This window comes from Notamacropus eugenii, chromosome 2 (genome assembly GCF_028372415.1).
Source record: "Notamacropus eugenii isolate mMacEug1 chromosome 2, mMacEug1.pri_v2, whole genome shotgun sequence".
Classification (NCBI taxonomy): Eukaryota; Metazoa; Chordata; class Mammalia; order Diprotodontia; family Macropodidae; genus Notamacropus; species Notamacropus eugenii.
This window is the reverse complement of record NC_092873.1, coordinates 55994273-56014192: the sequence shown is the minus strand read 5'-3', so window position 1 is coordinate 56014192 and position 19920 is coordinate 55994273. Positions and strand designations below refer to the sequence as shown.

The window sequence follows — 19920 nt, the reverse complement described above, 5'->3', positions numbered from 1 at the left end:
CCTCTAACACCTCCTAACCATGGCTTGTCACCAGGACACGCTCAAGGAATAATCAGAATAATCTTTTGCCATGACTCCACACCCCCAGATGTGCTTGCGTGGGTGGGTATATGTCTTTCCACATGCCCACACTGAGATCCAGGCCTTGAGAGAGGGATCCTCTGTGTGCCCTTGCCGTTTGTACCCACTTGGGTGGAGCAGGGACCTTGGCCAGTCTAGCCAACTACCAACTGCTCATCTGTCCATAGCACTGAATGAAGAGACAAACTTAGGGTTAGATACTTGAAGTAGGAAACAAACACAGTAAAACCTCCCAGGTGATTTCTACGTTTTTCACCTAGACTTTTGCCAACGTCACGTGTGTTTTCCCAAACAAAAATTCTCTTTTTTTTAAGCAGATGGTTGTGGGGCTAGGGAGAGGGAGCAGGGGGCAGACAGCGGCTGTGTGGGGAGTGGGGTCTAGTGTCCTAGGAGATGATGCTCAGACGACCCAGTGTAATAGATGGACAAGGCTTCAGCTTGAGAGTCAGAGGTCATGGGTTCAAATCCACAGAGGAGTCGTGGGCAAGGATGAAGAGAGTGGGGGAGGGAGAGCGTTCCCTTCTCAGCTTCCTCGTCTCTAAAAGGGCTAGATGACCTTTCAGTCCCTTCCAGCCCTACAGCCAGGATCCTTAATACTGTCAGCAACCACACTGATGTCAACATCTTTTCTGTAAAGCTCCAGTAAAACCCATTTCTCCTTGTTTTTCAGAGTGGCGACGACTCCTCGGAAGAGGAAGGAGAAGTAGACAGTGAAGTTGAGTTTCCCCGAAGACAGAGGTAAAAACACCATACATCCCCTCTTTACAAGGTGGCCCAAGGCGGAGCGCGAGCTTAGCCACCATCCCCAGTGTCCTGACAGCCACACTCGCATCCCTTTTGCTGTAACAAATGTTCAACTTGACAAACATTTTTTAAGCTCCTACTATGTGACAGGTACCAAGATACAGAAATAAAAATGGAACCATCCCTGCCCTCAAGAAACCTATATTGCACTGGCACTATTTTCTTAAGGCCCCAATAACCAAGCTATAAAAAATGACCACGACCCTGAGGCTCTAATGACTTCATTGGTGAAACCCTGTGGTACCAGTCTAAGTTGGAGAGTTGGACCAGGACCACAGATGTCATCTAGTGTGGCCTTCCGCTCAACTGAAGAGTCTTTTTACTCATTATGTACTAGCCTTGGCTAACTCTGCTGTGAGCATGTGGTGTTTCTCTGTGGCCCTTTGGACATGGCCTCCAACACAGAAGAGATGGCCTGAGCCCTCCAGCAGTTGGGAAAGATCTCACCTTCTGCAGACTCAGAGATCTCAGGTCACCCTTAGACGTCCCAGCCCACAAGGCCACTCATCGCTGACTCCTAGACGTGATCCCTCTAAAATCTGTCCTGAGGAGGGTGGCTGAGAAAGCCTGTAGACCATGGCGAGAAGCTGAGGGATATGTAGCTTGAAGAAGGAAAGACTCATTGGAAAAGCAGCTATGCAGGACTGGCTGGTCTATTTGGCAGCGGGGAGCAGAGCCAGGCCTAATTGGGGTGGGGAGCAGGGGGGAGAGAGAAGGAGAGTGAAGGCAGATCCTGACTCATTTCTAGGCAGAGCTTTCTAAAGATCAGAGCTGTCCAGAAACTGGACCGAAGGAAGTGAGCTCCCTGGCCCTGGAAGTATTCCCATGGAGAGACCAATGACTTGTCAAGGATATTGCAGAACAGATTTCCGGTCCTGGGCCAAAGAGTGACTAGGTGACTCTGCCAAGGTCTCTAGGATCCTTTGTCCATGATGTCCCCACAGATAGATTCAATGACTCCTTGGGCTCTGTGGTGCTCTTCTGTACCCCGGTTACTGTCTTTTTTTAAAATAGTATTTTACTTTTTTATAATTACATGTAAAGACAATTTTTAAAATTCATTTTTTGGTTATTAAGTCTTAAGAAAAGTATTAGGAAATAAAATGACTTTCTGTCCTGTGCTCATTCAAACTAGCCTTACAAGTAGCCACTTCCCTCCTTCTGCTGTAAAGGAGCTGAGCACTTGCTGGCTGCCCCCACCCTCCACCCAGGCTTGGAATGCTCTGCCCCCTCGTAGTTGCTTGCCCCTTAGAATCCTTGCAAGCACAGGGCAGGGCTCCTCTGGGCAGCCTTCCCTCAGCTTTGAGCGCTTGCTCCCTCCTCTGCTTCTCAGGTACACACTGTATCCCCCTCCCAGGGGAAGTCCAGTTTCGAGAGGAGGGGGCCTCTTCCATTTTTTGTCTGTAATCCTGGCTCATGGCACAGCGGGTACCCCCGGCAGGCCTTCGATAAGGGCCCCTTGGACCACACTGATTTGGATTGGAAGGACAGTTTCCAAAGGTGATTGGACCATAACAAAAAAAACCAGCTGCTGTCCCCTGTGGGAGCAAACCCTCCAAAGTGAATATTGCCCAGAGCGGGTGGGTAGAAAAGCCCAGGCTGGGTCTAGCCCTGCCTACTCACTGCTCTCTCAGATGATTCTTTCTTGGCTCAGGCCATTCTTACAGAGCTTTGCTCCCCACAGGATGGTGAGTTAGGCCCATTATACGGAAGAGGAAGCTGAGGCTAGGACAGATGGCATGTGGGGGAGCCAGGATTTGAAAACACTATGGTCCTTTCTTGGGGGAGCCTATGACTGAGGGAAGGGAAGGGAAAAGCCAGAGGTTCAGGCCATGCCACTGACAGGACTCCTGGCTTTCAGGCCCCACCGCTGTATCAGCAGCTGCCAGTCCTACTCAACCTTCAGCTCAGAAAATTTCTCTGTGTCCGATGGGGAGGAGGGGAACACCAGTGATCACTCCAACAGCCCCGACGAGTTGGGTCACCGGCTGGAGGACCGCCTGGCTGAAAAGCTGGAGGACCTGCTGTCCCAGACCCCGGAGATTCCCATCGAGATCTCCACCCAGTCCGATGGGCTTTCGGACAAGGAGTGTGCCGTGCGCAGGGTGAAGACTCAGATGTCCCTGGGCAAGCTTTGTGCCGAGGAGCATGGCTACGAGGTGGGTGGCACCTCCCCTCCTCTCCCCTTTTCTTCCCCTGCCCCATCATTTTGGGGTCTCCTCGCCTTTCCCACCTTCCGACTTGCAGAGGAGCAGGTAGAATAGGCTGGCCGGTGGGGTGGGAAGGCAGGGGGTCCAGCTCAGCCTTCTCAGAACAAGGCTGGACTCCCTTGTGAACTCTTGTTCCTTGGTTCTGCAGAATCCTGGGCTGCTGGGAGAATCAGACTGTGACTCGTCGGATGGGGAGTGCTCGGATGCCACAGTCCGGACCAACAAGCACTACAGCTCGGCCACGTGGTAACGACTGCCGGCCGAAGGTCACCTCGCTGTCCATCCCCGAGCTCCCTGGGCGGCCCCACCTTCTCCTCTCCACAGCTATCGGCAATAACAGGGACACAACATCTCCGGAGGGGAAAACGGTGTCCAAACGAAGTTAATTCTCACTGAGCATCTCAATCAAGAATGGCAGGGATCTTTTATTGACTCTTCTAGCTACTGTAACATGAATATTTATTTTTGTTTCACATTTTAACACTTTGTACTGTAAAGAGTGAACTATATATGGTATATGTATATATTATATATACATATAGAGACAGACACAATAATTTGTTGCAAAAAAAATTTAAGAAGGAAATAGAATTTAGGAGCAACGTCCCTCGGAGTTTATGGGGCCAGGAGTTTGTGCTGCTGATTGAATAGGGGACCAGGCCTTCCGGCCGTAGCAGTGATGGAAAAAAAAGGCAGAGCAAAAACCCACTGAAAAAAACAGGGAACAAAAAAAAATAAAATCCCAGCAATATCATGTAATTTGCAAACAGATCCCCGAGCTGAGCTCCCAGCTGGAAGAGGGGCTCCAGACTCTCGAAACCCAGGGACTAGAAGCGAGCACACTCCCTTGGAGCGGTGAGAGGCTGATTTGATTCCTTTGATTTTTTAAGCAACATCTGGCTGTCAGGTCTCCATGCAGTTCTCCTGTGAGCTCATGGCCTTCCCCATGTGACCTGAACAGGCCAGCTGACCTCTTGCACAGCTCTGGAAGCGCTGGGGCATCTGATTGCAGCTTGTCTGTCTCTTCTCCACCTCCTGTCCACTCTGCCTAGAAAAGGAGCAAAGGCATCTGGGGCTGAGCTTACCAGTGCAGCCAGGATGCAAACCCAGCTTTCCAATAGCGGGTCCAACCCCGTCCCTTTAGTTTGTATTTATTAATTCTTTACTATTTAGAGAGCCTCGGGTACCCACCAGGTCAGCCATAGGCTACATGAGCCAGATAACACAGGAAAATTCCCCATTCTACCCCACCCCCACCCCCCACCCTGAAACAGAATGTAAAAGTATTTTCCTTGGTCCTGGAAGAAAATCCTGAGTACAGCTCTGGGTCTGCCCAGGGATGGACGCCCACTCACCTTCATGCTTGAGAACCCTTCCCAGAGGGACTTTAGTGCTTTGGCTGCAAAAGAAAAAGGTAGGAACTAATGAACTTCAGGGCAGACCAGTGTTAACCTGGGTCCCATCCTCTGGCCCCAGGCAGACTTTTATGTAGCCTGGCTCTCTCTTCCTCCCTCCCCACTTCTCTCTCTGTCTCTCCCTCCCATTCCCCTTCCCTATCCCAAGCCTAGGAAAGCCAGCTGAAATTGGCCAGCACCCTGACTTCGTAGATCAGGGCATAAAAATGGTTCCAGATCAAAGCAGTGTCACCCCCCTCAACACACACACATGCACACACACATAAACCACATACAAATAGACACAGTTGCACACACTTCCCTCCTGTGGCTCTCACTGGCTCCAGCAGCCTCGGAAGACAAGGCAGGAGGGGACTTGGGGCCAGTTTCTTTATTCATTGGATGCATCTGTTTGTTTACACATAATGTTGAGATGTTGATTTTCATTTTGTGGCTATGTTCGATAGCCCTTGGTAGGATCAAGGAACAGGGGGTTTCCTCCATAGAACAGTATTGTACAAGCTAAATTATTCCATTTTATAAGATTTCTGTAGCTGGACTACATGAAAAATCTTAAGTTATGGCATTTTTATTATTATTCTTTTCTCGTCGCCGTTGTCACGATCATTTTTCTGTCGATCAGAAGGTCTGGTTTACAGTGGCACACAAATGATTGAGTATTTATTGCTGACAGTGAACTGTGTGATTTTATAAAGGAACAAAAGCTACCTGGGTGCGATACCTGATTGATCCTTGTGAGTGCGGCTGGTCTGATACCTAGAACAACAGTCCCCGGTGGCAGCAGATCAGGCCTGGCACTAAGCAGGTCTGCCCAGGAGAGCTCCCACATTGGGAGACCAGTGAAGGAGTGATGGGCATAGGTGACTCAGAGAGATTCTCATCAGAGCCACGCCCGAGATAGTAGAACCTGTGTCCAACAAATAAGAAATGGCAATAAAACTCCTTCCCTCCTGACCCCCGATACACATTGCCTTCCTTACGTCTTGGTTAATACTGGGCAAGGGAGGGCGGTCAGAAGAAACCTGCAGCTGCAGCCCAGTTTCCAGCCAACCTGACTACAAACCAGTGTGAGGGCTGCTATCAGGAGGACACTGTGCCTGGCACAGCTTGAACTTCCTGCTCCTATAAAGGGGAAGAGAGTGTTGGCTTCCTCATCTCTCCTCCCACCCCCATTATTTTCCCACCTACCCTAAAACTTTGATAAGGCTGCATAGGACCCAGCCAGTTACACACTCCTAGAATGTCACAGATGGAAGGGTCCTATGGAATCCGGTCCGCCCCCTTCGGAATGAAGATCTCCCTTTTATTTAATACATTTATAGCCTTTGTCTTTATATCATGAGAGGGGCATGTCCAGGTTAGATCCCTCCCTGTGACAAGTGAAAACAAGCAGACTGTCAGACTGCAGCCCGCAACATAGGCACCAAATTTCCATTTTCAGGTTGGATATTTTTTAAGGAATCTTCTTCTCAGCAATAGCAGCAGCAGCAGCAGCAAAGTCAGTCCTCAGCCTCTCTGCTTCTCCTCCATTCTCTCCCAGGGCCCACCTGAATCCCAGACTGACCCAAGGGATCTTCCAGTCACAAGCTGCTCCCTCTCCAGTGTCATCTCCCTGAAGGCGTCGTCACTGGGTGCCATTTTAGACATCTAGAGAACAGGGTCAGTATCATTCCCTAGGCTTGTTTCACCTCCTTGTCCTTGGCCCTCTTTTTAATTTTCTGAGCTCTCCTGAGGACATCCCGAGTTCTTGAGTTGGCCTTAACCCATGTGGTGTTAGTCAGCGTCACACTGGAGACCCCCTTCCATATTATCTATCCTTATGGACCCCACACGTGTGGCTGGGGCAGCTGTGGAAAGCTGGGCTGTCATCTCGGGTCCTTCCTATGTGCCTCAGCACATCCACATAGCCTTCTCCATGAGTTCAGCCATCAGTCAGGCAACAAGCATTTATTAAGCACCTACTGTGTGCCAGACACCATGCTAAGTACTGGGGAGACAATGAAAACCAAAAGCCAACCTTGGCTTCAAGGACCTTACGTTCTGAGAAAGGTATGGATTGGGGCAACTAGGTGGTACTGTAGTGGATAGAGGACCAGACCCAAGTTCATATTCAACCCCAGATGCTTACTAGTAGTGACCCTGGGCAAGTCACTTAACCCCTGATTGCCTCAAAAAAAAAAAAAAAAAAAGGGAAGAAATTACTAGGCCTTCTAGTGAATTATATTTTGTAATCCATATTGTGGGTCAGATTCTATCCTTTCCAGCTAAAAAGCTGTTGGCTGGTTGCCCCTAACACAGCCCCAGGCAGTGTCAGCCAGGTACCAACACTGACCACTCTTACTTGTTCGTGTGCTCTTACTGGACAGTTCCCCGACACCCACCGTACCCCCGCCCCCTGTGGAAGCAGCAAAGGTCTCCCAAGAATAATCCCAATGTGTATATTATCGTAAGTAGCTGGAAGGGATTCATGCTGCCTGTGGAACAGGTTATATGTCCCAGGTGTCCCCAGGGGCACCACCCTCACCGCTAAGAACCAGGCCCTTCAATCAGAATGTCAGCTGCGGCCCCCGGGGCATCCCGGCCCCAGCTTGGCCCAGTCAAGGATCCTCCCCCCCAAGAGGCCCAGTGGAGGCATACATTCATTTCAGGGGAACCCAGTCAGGGGTCAGACCACATTCCCAACACAATTACCTCTTATTAAGTTGTCCCACTGTGACCCCTTGGAGCAATAATTATGCTCCTTGCAGTTCCAGTCCCCAGATTAATTCCCATCTGCCTCCTCTGGGGTCTCAGATCCTGATGCCAACCCCACTTTTTGTATTGAATGATGTACACAACCAGCACCACAAGGACTATAGGAGCAAATGATTCAGTGGAATAAATCACATGCGCAGAGCCACTCTGGTCTTGTCTTTTCCTCAGGAGGCATGGGCTTAGGGGTGGGAGACCTGGGTTCAAATCCAGCTTCAGACTTCCTCGATGAGTAAGCCCCTGGAACTCAACCCCTTGGCCAGCCAGGCACTGTGCCCCTGGTGTGGATGTTCGGGAAAACCTTGGAATTGGAACTTGAAGAAATGGGGTTCTTTTTGGATTGAGACCATCATCTGCTGGGCTCACTGACCTCAGGAGTGACTCTGGGCAGTCAGGCCTCTCATCCCTCTTTGTTCCTCTTGCCAGCCATCTGTCAGAGGCCATCTGGCCCAATCTCCTGCTTTCACAGACGAGGAAACTGAGGCCCGCAGAGCTTGGCACTGGCCAAAGGCCAGACAGGGTCCGTGGGAAAGCTGGGCTTTGGCCCAGGCCCACATACTTACTCTGAATTCAGTCTGCTTTTGTCTGGACCAGACTACCCTTAGGCAAAACTCAAACTCTACTTGGCTTGATACAGCAGCTTTGGTCAAAGGCTCACCAAGATATGGGGTAAAAATGCCTTTTTCCAGACTATCTGTGGTTTCAGCAGTCCTTGAGGAGTGCTACTTGATTCCCATTAAGAAGAATAACTAAGTCAATATGAGGTGGTAGACAGAGCTAGGCTTGAGTCTTAAAGACCTGGGTTCAGATTCCTCCTCAGATGCTCTCCTCTGAGCCTCAGTTCCATCATCTGTAAAGTGGTGACAATGACAGTAGCTACCAAATAGGGTTTCTGTGAGGCTCAAATGAAAAAATGTTTGAAAAATGGTTTGCAAGCCTTCATGTTCCACACAGACATAAGTCATTACTGTGGCTTCGAGTCAGCAATGTCTACGAACAAACATCAGAAAAAAAGAAACCATTTTGTGTGGGAGGATTCTAGCAGGACCCTGCCTCGCCTGACCTCAGACCAGGGGAATGGCTGGACCCCACAAGTCCCCCACAACAGAAGAGGCCATCAGGCCTTGGGACCTCTCCCCCTCCCCTGGTTGTCCAGCCCCAGTCATGGTTCCATGTCAAACAAGGAAGCAGATGTTTACAGAATGCCAGCTCAGGACTAGGCACTGTGCTGGGAGACAAGAACACAACAGCCCCTGCCCCCCAGAGCTTATGATTCATTGTGAAATGAGAGAAGTAAACAGAAAACACATCCAGAGCATGTTCTGGGCACAGAGGGGTCACAGCAGTCCCCCAAGTCCATGGCGACCATTCCTTGGGCCTCCTGCACACCCTGAGCAAGGGAGCAAAATGGCAGTAGACATCCCTGCATGTGGCCAAGCCAAACTGGACAGCAAGAGGCCAGCAGCCCTGAGGGCCTAATTTCCTGAGCATCGCCACCAGGGACTCCCCTTCCTGCAGTGTCACAGCTGCCTAGGGTCGCCACTGAGTGCTATTAAACGCTGCATCTAACAGAGCCATTTAAATAAAAATAACAATACAACATAACAGAACCTGTTTTGTCTGTATTAAAAAATAAAATCATTCCCAAAATTATTAATGACAAGAAAAGTCAGCAGTGTTCATTAAGAGAACGTACCTACAGCTTGCTGAGAGTGACCAAGCCAGGGAGGGACAAAGGCCTCAGAGAAGCCTGCACTGGGCACTGGATTAGGGGAGGGACTCGAGGGCCTGCCCTCCTATGCACCCACATCATTGCAGGATACATGGCCCCCAGAGGGAAAGCAGCCCTTCACTCCCTCCCCAGCAGCTCAAGCACCAGGCTCTCCCCTCGCCTTGCCCAGGGCCTTGGTATTTGCTATAAATATCAGGGAAAAGCCCATTTTACATGCAAGTCCCGCTCTGGTCACTTAATTCTTGTCTATGGAGTGCTAGCAGACTTTGTTTCCCGGGCTCCACAGGAAAGGTGGTTGATTCACAAGACCAGGATATACTCTCCCAAGACAAGATTGACACCAACGAAGGCTGAAGAGAGACAGCTGGGGCCATAGGAGGAGATCTCGGGTCATCTAGTCTAACCCAGTAATTTTACAGATAGAAATGACACGTAGGCAAGGAATCAGGAAATCTCCGGGCTCCTGAGCCAAGGCTGCAAGAGGCTGGATGACTGTGGAAAGGCCAAGGAAAGCATTTAAGGGACCATTAGTGAGCCGGGAGGGGACCTGGCCCAACTCTCATTTAACGGATAAAAAACTGAGACCCAGAGAGCTGAACGGATGGCCGGGCCCAGAACAGCAGGTACAGGTCTTGAACCCCGATGGTTTGGTTTTAAATGCTCAGTTCTCCCCACTGTCCCACCCTGCCTCTCCAGTCAGCAATTAAATCCAAACAACCGGCATGGAGGTCCCGGATCGGCCAAGGCCGCAATGACCCTGGGCTGCCCACAGGCCAGGACATGCTGCCTCCCCCTGCTGCTACACCAGGCCTGGCTGGCCCCCTCACCAGGGGACGCAGACATAAGGGAAGGTCTGGAAGGACCCTGCCCATGTGGCCCTATCATGTCCCCTTTTTATTGTTTCCCAGATGAATGCTGTTGGATTCTTCCAATCTCAGATGTTTCCGGCTGAACTGTTTGATGAGGGTCCCAGGGACTAATGCCACCAAAGCAATAGCTAGCAGCTTCAATACCATTCCCCAGGAGAAGATGTCGTCCAGGGAGGTGATGGTCGACAGGATGGAGCCGGTCTGGACGCAGATAAAGTTGTATGGGATCAGTCCTAGGAGAAGCAAAGTCCATAAGGTCTGTTGTTATTGAGAGGTCCAGAGGGTTCCCCTCTAGGCATGCAGTGAGGCCCAGAAATCCTCAGGAAGCAAGGGAATATCTGCCCTCAGCTACAGGAGGGACCCACCACCACTGTGAAAGGGGCAGCAGCCTCAAGGTCACGGTGGAGATAGATTTCTGGGTTCCCTCTGGCAGGGGTGGGAATGGGGGGAGAGCTCAGGTCCAGCCCAGAGGGAACAAGAAGGGAGTGTTCGATACTGGCAGAAAGGTGAGGGGTGGGCTTGGAGTGAGGAAGGGGAGAGAAGTCCTGCTTGGGCTTCCCAGGGGGCAATCAAATCAATAGGATAGATTCAACAGGACAAATTCCCTTCCCCTCTATTTCTGGGAACATCCAATACAGGGTTGTGCTTGGACATCTGATTAGCCTGAATGACCTTGAGAAGTATAACTTACAAACCCCCATGAAGGCCCTAAGAGGAGCCTGTCACCACCACCACCCCCCACCCTCCCACACTGTCCCTCATAGGGGCTCAGTTCACGCCGAGGCACTAGGCCCAGGCCCAATGGGTAGAGGACAGACGTGTTCAACTTTCTCTGTCGCCAGCCAATCATTCTGGTCACCTTGAGCTTGGCCAGTCAGGGTCATGACTCTAACAGGGTTGAGCCAGGCCCTGGGGACCCCTCCCTCACATACAGGACTCCACATTCTGTCCCAATCTCAAAGGGAAGAATATCCCACCTCTTTCTAAAGGACAAACTGTCCCTTTAATCCCAGCTTCTCCCCAACACTAAGACAGTCCTCATCACACCCCTGCTGGGCCCCTTTTCTTCTGCCTGTGGGTTTAGTCTAATTTGGGGGAAGATCTTCTCCCAGAACATCAAGAGGCAGCAGTGGACAGAACGCTAGATGTGGAGTCAAGAAGACTGGGTTCAAGTCCTGCCCTGACACCAGCTCTGGGGCCCTGCCCACAGCTCTGGGCCTGCTTCATCGTCCATGAAATAAGGGCATTAGACTCCCCAGGATCCAAGATCTCCAGCTCTCCATCTACGTAGATCTATGATCCTACCCATCTACAAGGCAGTGGCCCACCCCTCACCTTCACACTCGACCAATAGGCATAGACTAAATGCTTACCAAGCCTAACAAGGGAATCAAAGAAAGAGTCAAACCAGCACCTGCCTCAGGGCTCCCATTCTAAAAGGGAGACTACACACCCCTAAGGAGCAGAGGATGGGGGTCTGAGCCAAGGCCTGAGGGAAGCATAGTAGAGGGAGGAGGGGACCTTCAGACCACCTCTGTGGCTGGGTGACCTTGCCAGACACCATGGCCTCAAACGCCCCTTCAGTCTTGATGGAGAGAACAGGGGGCTGCCTTTGAAGTCAGCAGAGGCCCGGGGGGTGGGGAGAGTCTGGTACCACGGGCCTAGGGTTTTACACCTAACACCGCCCTGATGTAGTAGAGAGTGCAAAGGTTACCTCATTTTAGGGATAAGAAAATCAAGGCCGATGATGGGATGACCCTCTGGGAGGGTGGAGCCAGGACAGGGTGGGGTGGGATCTCTAACATCACATATTCAGTCTGTCTTTCTTGCTTTGCACATCACTTCCTGCTCTAAGAACTTTGAGTGAGTCCCAGTCACCCCAAGGGCATCAAATCACGGCCTTGCCAAGCACAGATCAGCCTCTGGGACCTGACCACCAGGGTCTTTTCAGCCTAATTACACATCACTCCCAGCTCCAGCCAAATTCAGCGTCCTGCTGTTCTCCCGTGCATGCCATCTACCACTTCCAGGCATTTGCCCAGGATAGCCATGCTACTGATTAATTTTCACCAAAACACTTGCTTCTCCCACAACCATATTTTATCAATAAGTCCAGGTTTTAGAGACCTTTCAAAAGATCCACCTAGCTTGGAAATGGCAGGCACCTCCTCCATGTGGGTTCCTGCTGGTCCTCACTTGAGATGACCCAGGGCAGCTTCCCAGACCTGTTCTGTGCCTGGGCCTTTGTAAGCACTTCAGACTCTGGACCTTAGGAGCACAGGGAGACACACTGGGCATGTCCCATCCTGCTCAATCCTGCCACTCCTAGAGCCCATGTGCATGCTCCATCCCCATGTTTGTGTGCCCTGTACTGGAGCAGCCTCTCCAGGGTGGGCTGATGCTCCTCCACAGCCCCAGCAAGGTGTGTTCCCCACCCTGGTCCCTTCCAGGTCCTCTGGCTGCCCTCCTTGCCGAGGCTCACAGTGCCCAGGCCACAGCCGGGTCCTCCTGCCTTTGCAGCCCCCACAGTCCCCAGGGCCAGGCTCAGCGCAGAGTTGGCACACATGGTACTGACCCAACAAAGACGCTCACCTATGAGGACTGAGAAGAAGAACTGAGCAATGGGGATGTTCAGGATCGGGGACGACAAGTTCAAGAACCAGTTGGGCGTCATGGGGAAAAGTCTCAGGAAAAGGAGGAAGAAAAATAGACTGTTCCTGTTGTCTTCTACCTGCAGACAGAGCAGAGGGAGAGAGTGAACAGACACGAGGACAGACGCAGGCTCTGGGCTCTGGGGAGGCAGCGCCAAGTGTGGGCACAAACAGGACCAGGACCAGGGAATGAGCGCCGTGTGAATGTGTCCCTTGGACTGGAAGTCTCACCAAATCTGGAGGGGCCAAAATGGTTACAAGGATCCCTGTGCCCGGCACCAGCAGGGGCAGGCCCTTCACATGCACCTGCTATTAATGGATTTGGAGTCCGAGGGCTGGGTTCAAATCCCAGCTCTGCCTCAGCCTACCTGTGTGATCTGCAGCAAGTGGCCCAGCCTCTGTGGCTTCTGCTTCCTGATCAGAATGAAGAAAGGCCCACGAGGAGCCATCCCAGCTCTAAAGCTCCAGACCTCGGTGAGTCAGTGTAGCTCAGAAAGCCTCAAGAAGGTGTTCAGAGGACAAAGGAGGATGCATGCTGCAACCCTCCAGAAAGGAGGGGGATGGAGGACACACCCATTCACAGATGGGGGTATGACAGGAGCAGGGGAAGTGGGGAGGATCAGTATTGTTACCAAAAGAAAGGAAAGCAAGTCACGGAAGCATTCCAAAGAGCATGAGAGGATGTTCAGAAGAGAACCCAAGACAGTGCTGGGCTGTGTGGGGTCCAAAGGCCCACTTTCCTATATAACCAACCTTTTCTGTTCTATGGTGCATGTGGAAATGCTCTTTTTCTGATGTTTGTTAATTAAGTGCAAAATAAAGCAAAACTATTCCATTCCTGTGCGTGTTAGACGCCAGCCCTGATCTCCCACTCATCAGTCTCCTAGAGGCCAGCAGGTACATGTCTGAAGGGCTGATGCTACCTGGCCTAGTAGAAGGTTTGGGTCCATAGGGGTGACCCTAAAATGCTGGAATGGCCCAGGTACTGGGAATGGGACTACTGCATTAGGCTTGACGTCAGGGTGATGCCTGACAGGGTCTCCCAAAGTCCTCAGCACAAGAACTGGCTCTTTAATCCAGAGAAGAGCCCCAAGAGGCCAGGGAAGGGAATTCTCCCTCTGTCCTTCCCCGTGGCAGCTACACAAATAATTCACAAGCCTCATGAGCCCTGCTTCTCCACCCTGAACATCCGGTTGCCCCAAGGATGATGCCCAAGCATCCCAGGTATTGACCTCCTCACCTTTTTTTGCAGCATGGCCACCTTATCAGGGAAATAGGAAACCACCAACTGTTTTCCAAAAGCACTGGAGAGCAGGTAACAGCAGGTGGCACCCACTGAGGCCAGCACACAGCACAGGATGAGTCCTAGCCATGGCCCAAATAAGGCTCCAGCCAAAATGTTCTGCAGAGACAAGGCAAAGAGCAGTGAATCTGGGTGCACATCCCAGCCCTACTCTAGGCTAGTGGTAAGACCTTAGGAACATCATGAACATCATTTACCTTCTCTAGGCCTCAGGTTTATCATCTCTGAAAGGAAAGGGTTGGACTAAATGATCTCCAAGTCCCTTCAAGCTCTCACAATCATCTCAGGTTCTTTGGCCGACCCAGCAAAGTCTGTACCACTCTAGGGTGGGGGCAAACCTGACCAACCCCACCTGGAAAACTGATAGGGCTGGGCCCACTAGAGGAGAAGACCTGCCTTTCTTGGATCTCTGGGGAAGTCCCTATACCACGGGGGCTACAGAATGAAAACAGAGCCAAACACAGACTCCTGGGAAATGGGACAGCTTCCATGTCACAGCAGGAGCATTCCTGAGAATGTGTTCCACTGGCTGACTGTGGAGGTTCATTCAGGGAGGGAGGGGTTCTCCTCTCTGTGATCCACAAACTATCTTGGCAGAAGCTAAGGTCTAGGATCCCAGACATCTTTGCTTTCCAGCGTAGCTATAACCTGAGGCCAAAAAGGGGGAGGTTTTTTCTGTTCTCTGTGTTTGTTCTCCCAGCACTAAGTCAGGGATGCTAGAAAGGGGCAGGGGTCTTTACCAGGAAGCTGGAGCCTGGGATAGCAAAGCATTGCTTATAGAGGTAAGCACTGCAGAACAGCAGCAGCACGTAGGCTGGGTGGTCCCCCTTATAGTCCTGTAGAAAGTCCGAGAGCTCCCGGAGTTCTTCTAAGTCAGAAGGAAACTTGAGCACTCTGGGAGGAGATGAGGAGAAAAGGAAACCAGAATGAGCTGAGGAGACAGTGTGATAAAGTGACACAGGAGGGAAGGGTCAGAAGACCTAGGCCCTGGTCTGAGCACTGCCTGTGTAGTCCCTCACCGCTGGACCAAACTATGCTAGCTCCAACAGTCTAGCACTCTACTGTTAGTTATTTTTTTAGAGCAGGCTTGTGACTGCACTGATAAGGACTTTCCAGGAAGAAACTCCTTTATCAATGCTGACAGATACAGTTCTCCAACTTATAGTCTGATGGAGATCCTGGGGAAAACGATTTCGATTTCATGGGGACAATATACAGAGCTGGAGTTCTGCCTCTGACACATAGTGGCCCCAGGCCTAAAGAACGGGCGTTGGTGGAGGGGGCCCGCTCATGCGGGAGCACTCCCACCAAGGTCAGCACAGCTCCCCTCCCTGTTGTGGTTCCTATCACCTTTAATGAGGTGTCACTGCTGAAGCTAACACCTTCCCCAGGGTTACCCAGCCCTGGTGACACTAGCCAAATGGAAGTTAGACTCTAGACTCTAAGCAAAGTTTCAGGGCCAACACTTCACTGACTCCCCTGCCGGGGCAGGCTTTGGACCCACTAATCTAATCTCAGCAAAATCCTTCCTTCCCACAAAAAGCTTCCTGCCTCCTTTAAAGTCTTTTGGACTTGGTACCAATTTGAAGTGAGTAAGGGGATGAAACACAAAGGAATAACAGACTTGTCCTTGTTTTATTCTGACGTGATGCCTCGCCCTCCATGGGGGATGGGAAAGCTGGACCTGTGTCTAGCACTCAGAGGCGAAGGAGCTCTGTCTGGGGCCAAACAGCTAGGAAGGATCTTAGGTAAAACATGACCCTGGCTCTTCTTGACTCCTGGGGTGACTCTCTCAACCAGGGGGTCTTAATCTTTTAAATATTATGGATACCTCTGATGGTCTAGCAAAACCTAGGGAGCCTTTCTCAGAAGAATGCTTTTAAATGCATAAAATAAAATACACAGGATTACAAAGGAAAATAGTTATAAGGAGATTTTCTTTTAAAAAACAAGTTCTTGGACTCCAGGTTAAGGACCACTTATATATCATCCTTTAGAGGGATACTTTATCCAAAACACTTTGTAAACCTTAACTCACAATACAGTTGTCAGCTATGATAATGATTATTGTGAGTTCCTTCGGATTCATGCCTATGGCCACACTGCCCTTTTGCCCCCTGCCCCCTATGAAGTTGGGCAGCATCAGAGCAGGGTGGGATTTAGAAGGGAGACTAGCTGGGAAGATCTGGTGTTGGGTTGTTGGGTGAGGGAGTTGGGGTTCTGGGGAGAGGCAGTGTGGTATAATGGATAAGGCGCTGGATGTGGTGATAAGAAGTCCTGGGATCAGATCCTACTTCAGGCACTTACTAGCTGTGATCCTGGGGAGCCACTCAACCCCTGTTTGCCTCAGCTGCCTCAACTATAAAATAATAAAAATAACGCCCTCCTTCCCATGGATGTTGTGAGGCTCAAATAAGATAAATCTGTACAGCGCTTGGCCCAGTGCCTGGCACACAGTAGGTGCTATATAAATGCTAGTTATTCCTATCATCCTAGTGCTATGTACTTGAAGGCAGCCACTGGGTTATTTCGGGGCCTCCTCCTCTCTTAAGCGCCTCCCGCCTGGCATCGGGGGCTTTCCTTTGTCAACGTCCTTTACAAAAGAGGGGCCTGAACTGAAGAATCCCCAAATACCTGAAAAGAGTGGGGAGCAGGAGGGGAGGGAAGTCACCTGGGGGGGTCAGAGGAGCACAAAGCTGCCTCACCCCCTCCCGAGGAAGCCCAGCTTCTCTGGGTCCTGGGGCCCTCTGCTGAAGGACCCCCCGGGGTGCACCCCCCCTCCAGGCTGTGCCCCTTCCCCTCATCTGCTCCGTGACTCCCTCCCGGATCACACCCCCCCCCCCCCTCATCCCGTGAAAGGCTTGTTTTTCCCCTGGGGGCGGGCGCTCTCTTGCTTGGGAATTCCCATCTTCAGCCCTTGATTCGGCCAGGCATACAGCAAGTGTTTAATAAGTGCTTTGTCAATCCTTCATCCCAACCCAAGCCCGGATTTCGCGGCAGAACCCGGGGACATGGATTGTCCCCAGCCCACAGAGGGGAGGTACTGGGACCCTGGTCCTCTAACTCATCAGGATGTGGGGGAGTGGGGGAGGGGCGGAAGACGGAGGATGGGGGGAAGAAGGGCCCAGGACCACCGGAAGTGGAGGCGGCACTAAGCCCACCAGGAGGGGAGTGGTGATTCACCGGAAGTGGAGGCGGGACGAGACCCTCCTTCAGGAAGTGGGGTCGAGGCCCCGCTCCTCCGGACCCCTCCATGGCTCAGACCCCCTCCCAGACCCCCCGGGGTCCCGACCGCAGCCCGAGCCCGAGGCCTCGTGGTACCTGGGGCCTGGCTCCTGGTCCTCCGCCCCCTTCGCCTCCTCGCTGGGGCGGGTCTCGGGCCTCGGGCTCCGCGGCAGGTGTGTGGACAGCAGGTACAGGGAGAAAGTACAGACGGCGAAGACCAGGAGCAGGCCGAGCAGGGGCCGCATGGCCGGGCGCCCACACCCGAGCCCAGATCGCAGCTTTCCGCACCTCTGCTCCAGCCGGCACTGCGGACCGGGACTTGAGGGGACGGGGCCTAGCCGGCCCTAGGCTGGCCCCGCCCCCGGCGCCCACCCAACGTCCGTCCGATCTGGGGCCGGCCCCGCTTCATCTCTAGCCAATGGGAGATAAGGGAGGAGAGGGAAGGGGCGGAGCAAACTCGTGCCCTAACCTGATAAGGTTGGAGGGTATGTTTCCGCCCCCTCACCTCTCCGTCTGACCCCGAACTGACGAATAGGAAGAGCAACTGGGAAAGAAGGGGCGGAGCTAGGGTTGGCTCTGACGTGCTGCTCCTCACTCTTTGCTTCTGCCTATCAGCGGTTGCCAGTCCTACCTGGAGAGGCGGAGTCAGTTCTAGCTCCGCCCCCTGACCCCGACCCCAGGCTGAGCTGGTGATTGGTTGGTTGGTTGTTGTCTTTTCCAAGAGGACCAAAATGACATCACCATGATAAAGAGAAGTTTCAGTGTGCCCTACTGTGGCTGATCAGACCAATAGGAGCTCAGAATGCTCTACCAGAGGTTGGGCACAGATAGGCTGTGCTGGCCTCCTTGTATGCCTGAGAAACATGGATAGTCTACCAGGGTCATGCCAGGAAACAGAATTGCTTCCATTTGAACCGCCTTAGGAAGATGCTGAGGATCACCTGGCAGGATAAGGTACCAAACACTGAAGTCCTTGCTGCATCTGAACTGCCGAGCATTCAAACTATGCTTCAGAGAGCACAGCTCCGATGGGCTGACCACATTGTTCGAATGCATGATGTATACTTGCCAAAAAGACTTTTATGGAGAACTCGCATGGGGCAGGTGATCACATGGTGGTCAGAAGAAGAACTTTGGATTTGACTGTGCAACATGGAAGACACTGGCATAGGACTGCTCAGCATGGTGTGCCCCCATCAGAACGGGTGCTGTGCTCTATGAGCAAAGCAGAATTGAGACAGCACAAAATAAATGTAGGATATGCAAATTTGGAGTACCCACCCCCTAGAAAAAAAATTTCATGAGCTCATAGAGGCCCTGCCCCCCTGACAGGGTGGTGCAAGGAGCACTTGGCTTGTTGGAGCCTGGCCCTCCTCTTCCTCCTCTGCTCCTGTCCTAACTCATGAGGGTGGCTAGGTGGTGCAGTGGATAGAGCACCAGTGCAGGCGTCAGGAGGACTTGAGTTCAAATCTCACCTCAGACACTTGACACTCACTAGCCATGTGACCTTGGGCAAGTCACTTAACTTCCTGGGCCATCTCCAATCATCCTGATTAATATCTGGTCACTATCAAAGTCAAGTGCAAGTCATACCATTATTTTTCTGATGGCATGGTCTTCTTTGGCAACAAAGGATGATCATACCTCACACCTCACAACTAACTCATGGAACTAATGTGGGGAAGTGACTAGTCAGTGGGCAAGCCAGGGTCCAGACCAGTGGTTCAAATCCCACCCCAGGGAGTCACAGTCAGTTTCCTCATCTGTAAAACAGATTAAACTGTGTGATGGAAGAATCCCATGACCTCCTTCTGAGATCTGTGACCCATGATGCTCTGGGCCACTTCCTCATTTGCATGCTGATTTACATGAAGGTTCCAGCTGACTTCAGCGGGCACCAGTGCATGATAGGATCGGTCCGGTAGGATGTCTTAAAACCCAGGGCATGGAGACGCAAGTCACAAGTTCAACTCTAGATTTTAGTATCAAGAACTCAGATAATTAAGTCCATGATTTTTCCACAATTTGCTCCCTGTTCCTGGAGGGTTTAGAGTAACTAATAGAAGGCCTCCTAACATGGTGTCTGAAGCCTTTATATTTAAGGATCTTGGCTACTTTCTCAATATAATTGGTTTCCTTTCTGTTGTTCAGTCTCATCCCACTCTCCCCTGATCCCATTTTAGGCTTTTCTTGGCAAAGATGTTGGAGGGATTCACCATTTCCTCTTCCTGTTCATGTTACAGATGAGGAAACTGAGCCAAACAGGGTTAAAGTGACTTGTCCAGGGTCACACAGCTAGGAAGTGTCTGAGGCTGGATTTGAACTCAGGAAGAGGAGTCTTGCCCAGTGCCCTTAGCTCAGCTCAGCGAGAGAGGATTTATGCATCTTATTTTATGCATATAAAAACATGATTCTGAGGAGTTGGTAGGCTTCACTGTACTGCCAACAGATTCAAGGATGGAAAAAAGGCTAAGGACCCCTGATCTAGTGGGATTATTCTGCAACCACACAGATTCTTCAGGTAGAGCCTTAAAAATCCTTTCATTGAATTCATTCTGTTTTGTAAGCAGCACTATTACTCCTCTAAATTTAGACTTGGTTAAGATTAAGTTTACCCATAATGAGCTCTATCCAGGGCAGTTATCTTTTCTTCATATCACTTTAAAATGCTCTCCCCTCACTGATGAAAATGCCTTTAGGAAAACTAATTTCTGTTGTTTAACCACAAGGTGGAATGGATCACCCTACACCCAATCCTCTTCAATAGAAGTATCCCTTTCCTTCCTCCCCGAGTAGTTTTTACTCTGTGGAAAGGGTGTGGAGGATGCACTAAGAAGGTATCTGCTTTCCATGGATCTCAGAAAGTCCATGACTTTCTA

The 19920-nt window shown here is 51.3% G+C and overlaps 2 protein-coding genes across 8 annotated transcripts in view; one reads left to right on the top strand and one right to left on the bottom strand.

The window, feature by feature from the left end:
- MAP3K13 (mitogen-activated protein kinase kinase kinase 13) overlaps positions 1-5464 on the top strand; it is a 182883-nt gene extending 177419 nt beyond the window's left edge. For 6 of the 7 annotated variants that reach the window (XR_011973978.1, XR_011973976.1, XR_011973975.1 and 3 more), the window contains 4 exons: positions 752-819; positions 2219-2385; positions 2747-3044; positions 3244-5464. Coding sequence is in view for 1 of the 7 variants with exons in the window: in XM_072640413.1 (XP_072496514.1) it covers positions 752-819; positions 2747-3044; positions 3244-3345 (468 nt within the window). In the remaining 6 variants the exon portion in view is untranslated. The remainder of the gene's footprint in view (positions 1-751; positions 820-2218; positions 2386-2746; positions 3045-3243) is intronic. The other variant, XM_072640413.1, reaches the window with a different exon arrangement.
- Positions 5465-8863: 3399 nt separating this feature from the next.
- TMEM41A (transmembrane protein 41A) lies at positions 8864-18302 on the bottom strand. Its single transcript, XM_072640414.1, has 5 exons — positions 17138-18302; positions 14557-14710; positions 13754-13915; positions 12455-12593; positions 8864-10095 (listed from the first exon to the last, which is right to left on the bottom strand). The coding sequence occupies exons 1-5, from the start codon at positions 17284-17286 to the stop codon at positions 9875-9877; spliced, it is 825 nt and encodes a 274-aa protein (XP_072496515.1). The 5' UTR covers positions 17287-18302; the 3' UTR covers positions 8864-9874.
- Between the last annotated feature and the right edge of the window lie 1618 nt (positions 18303-19920).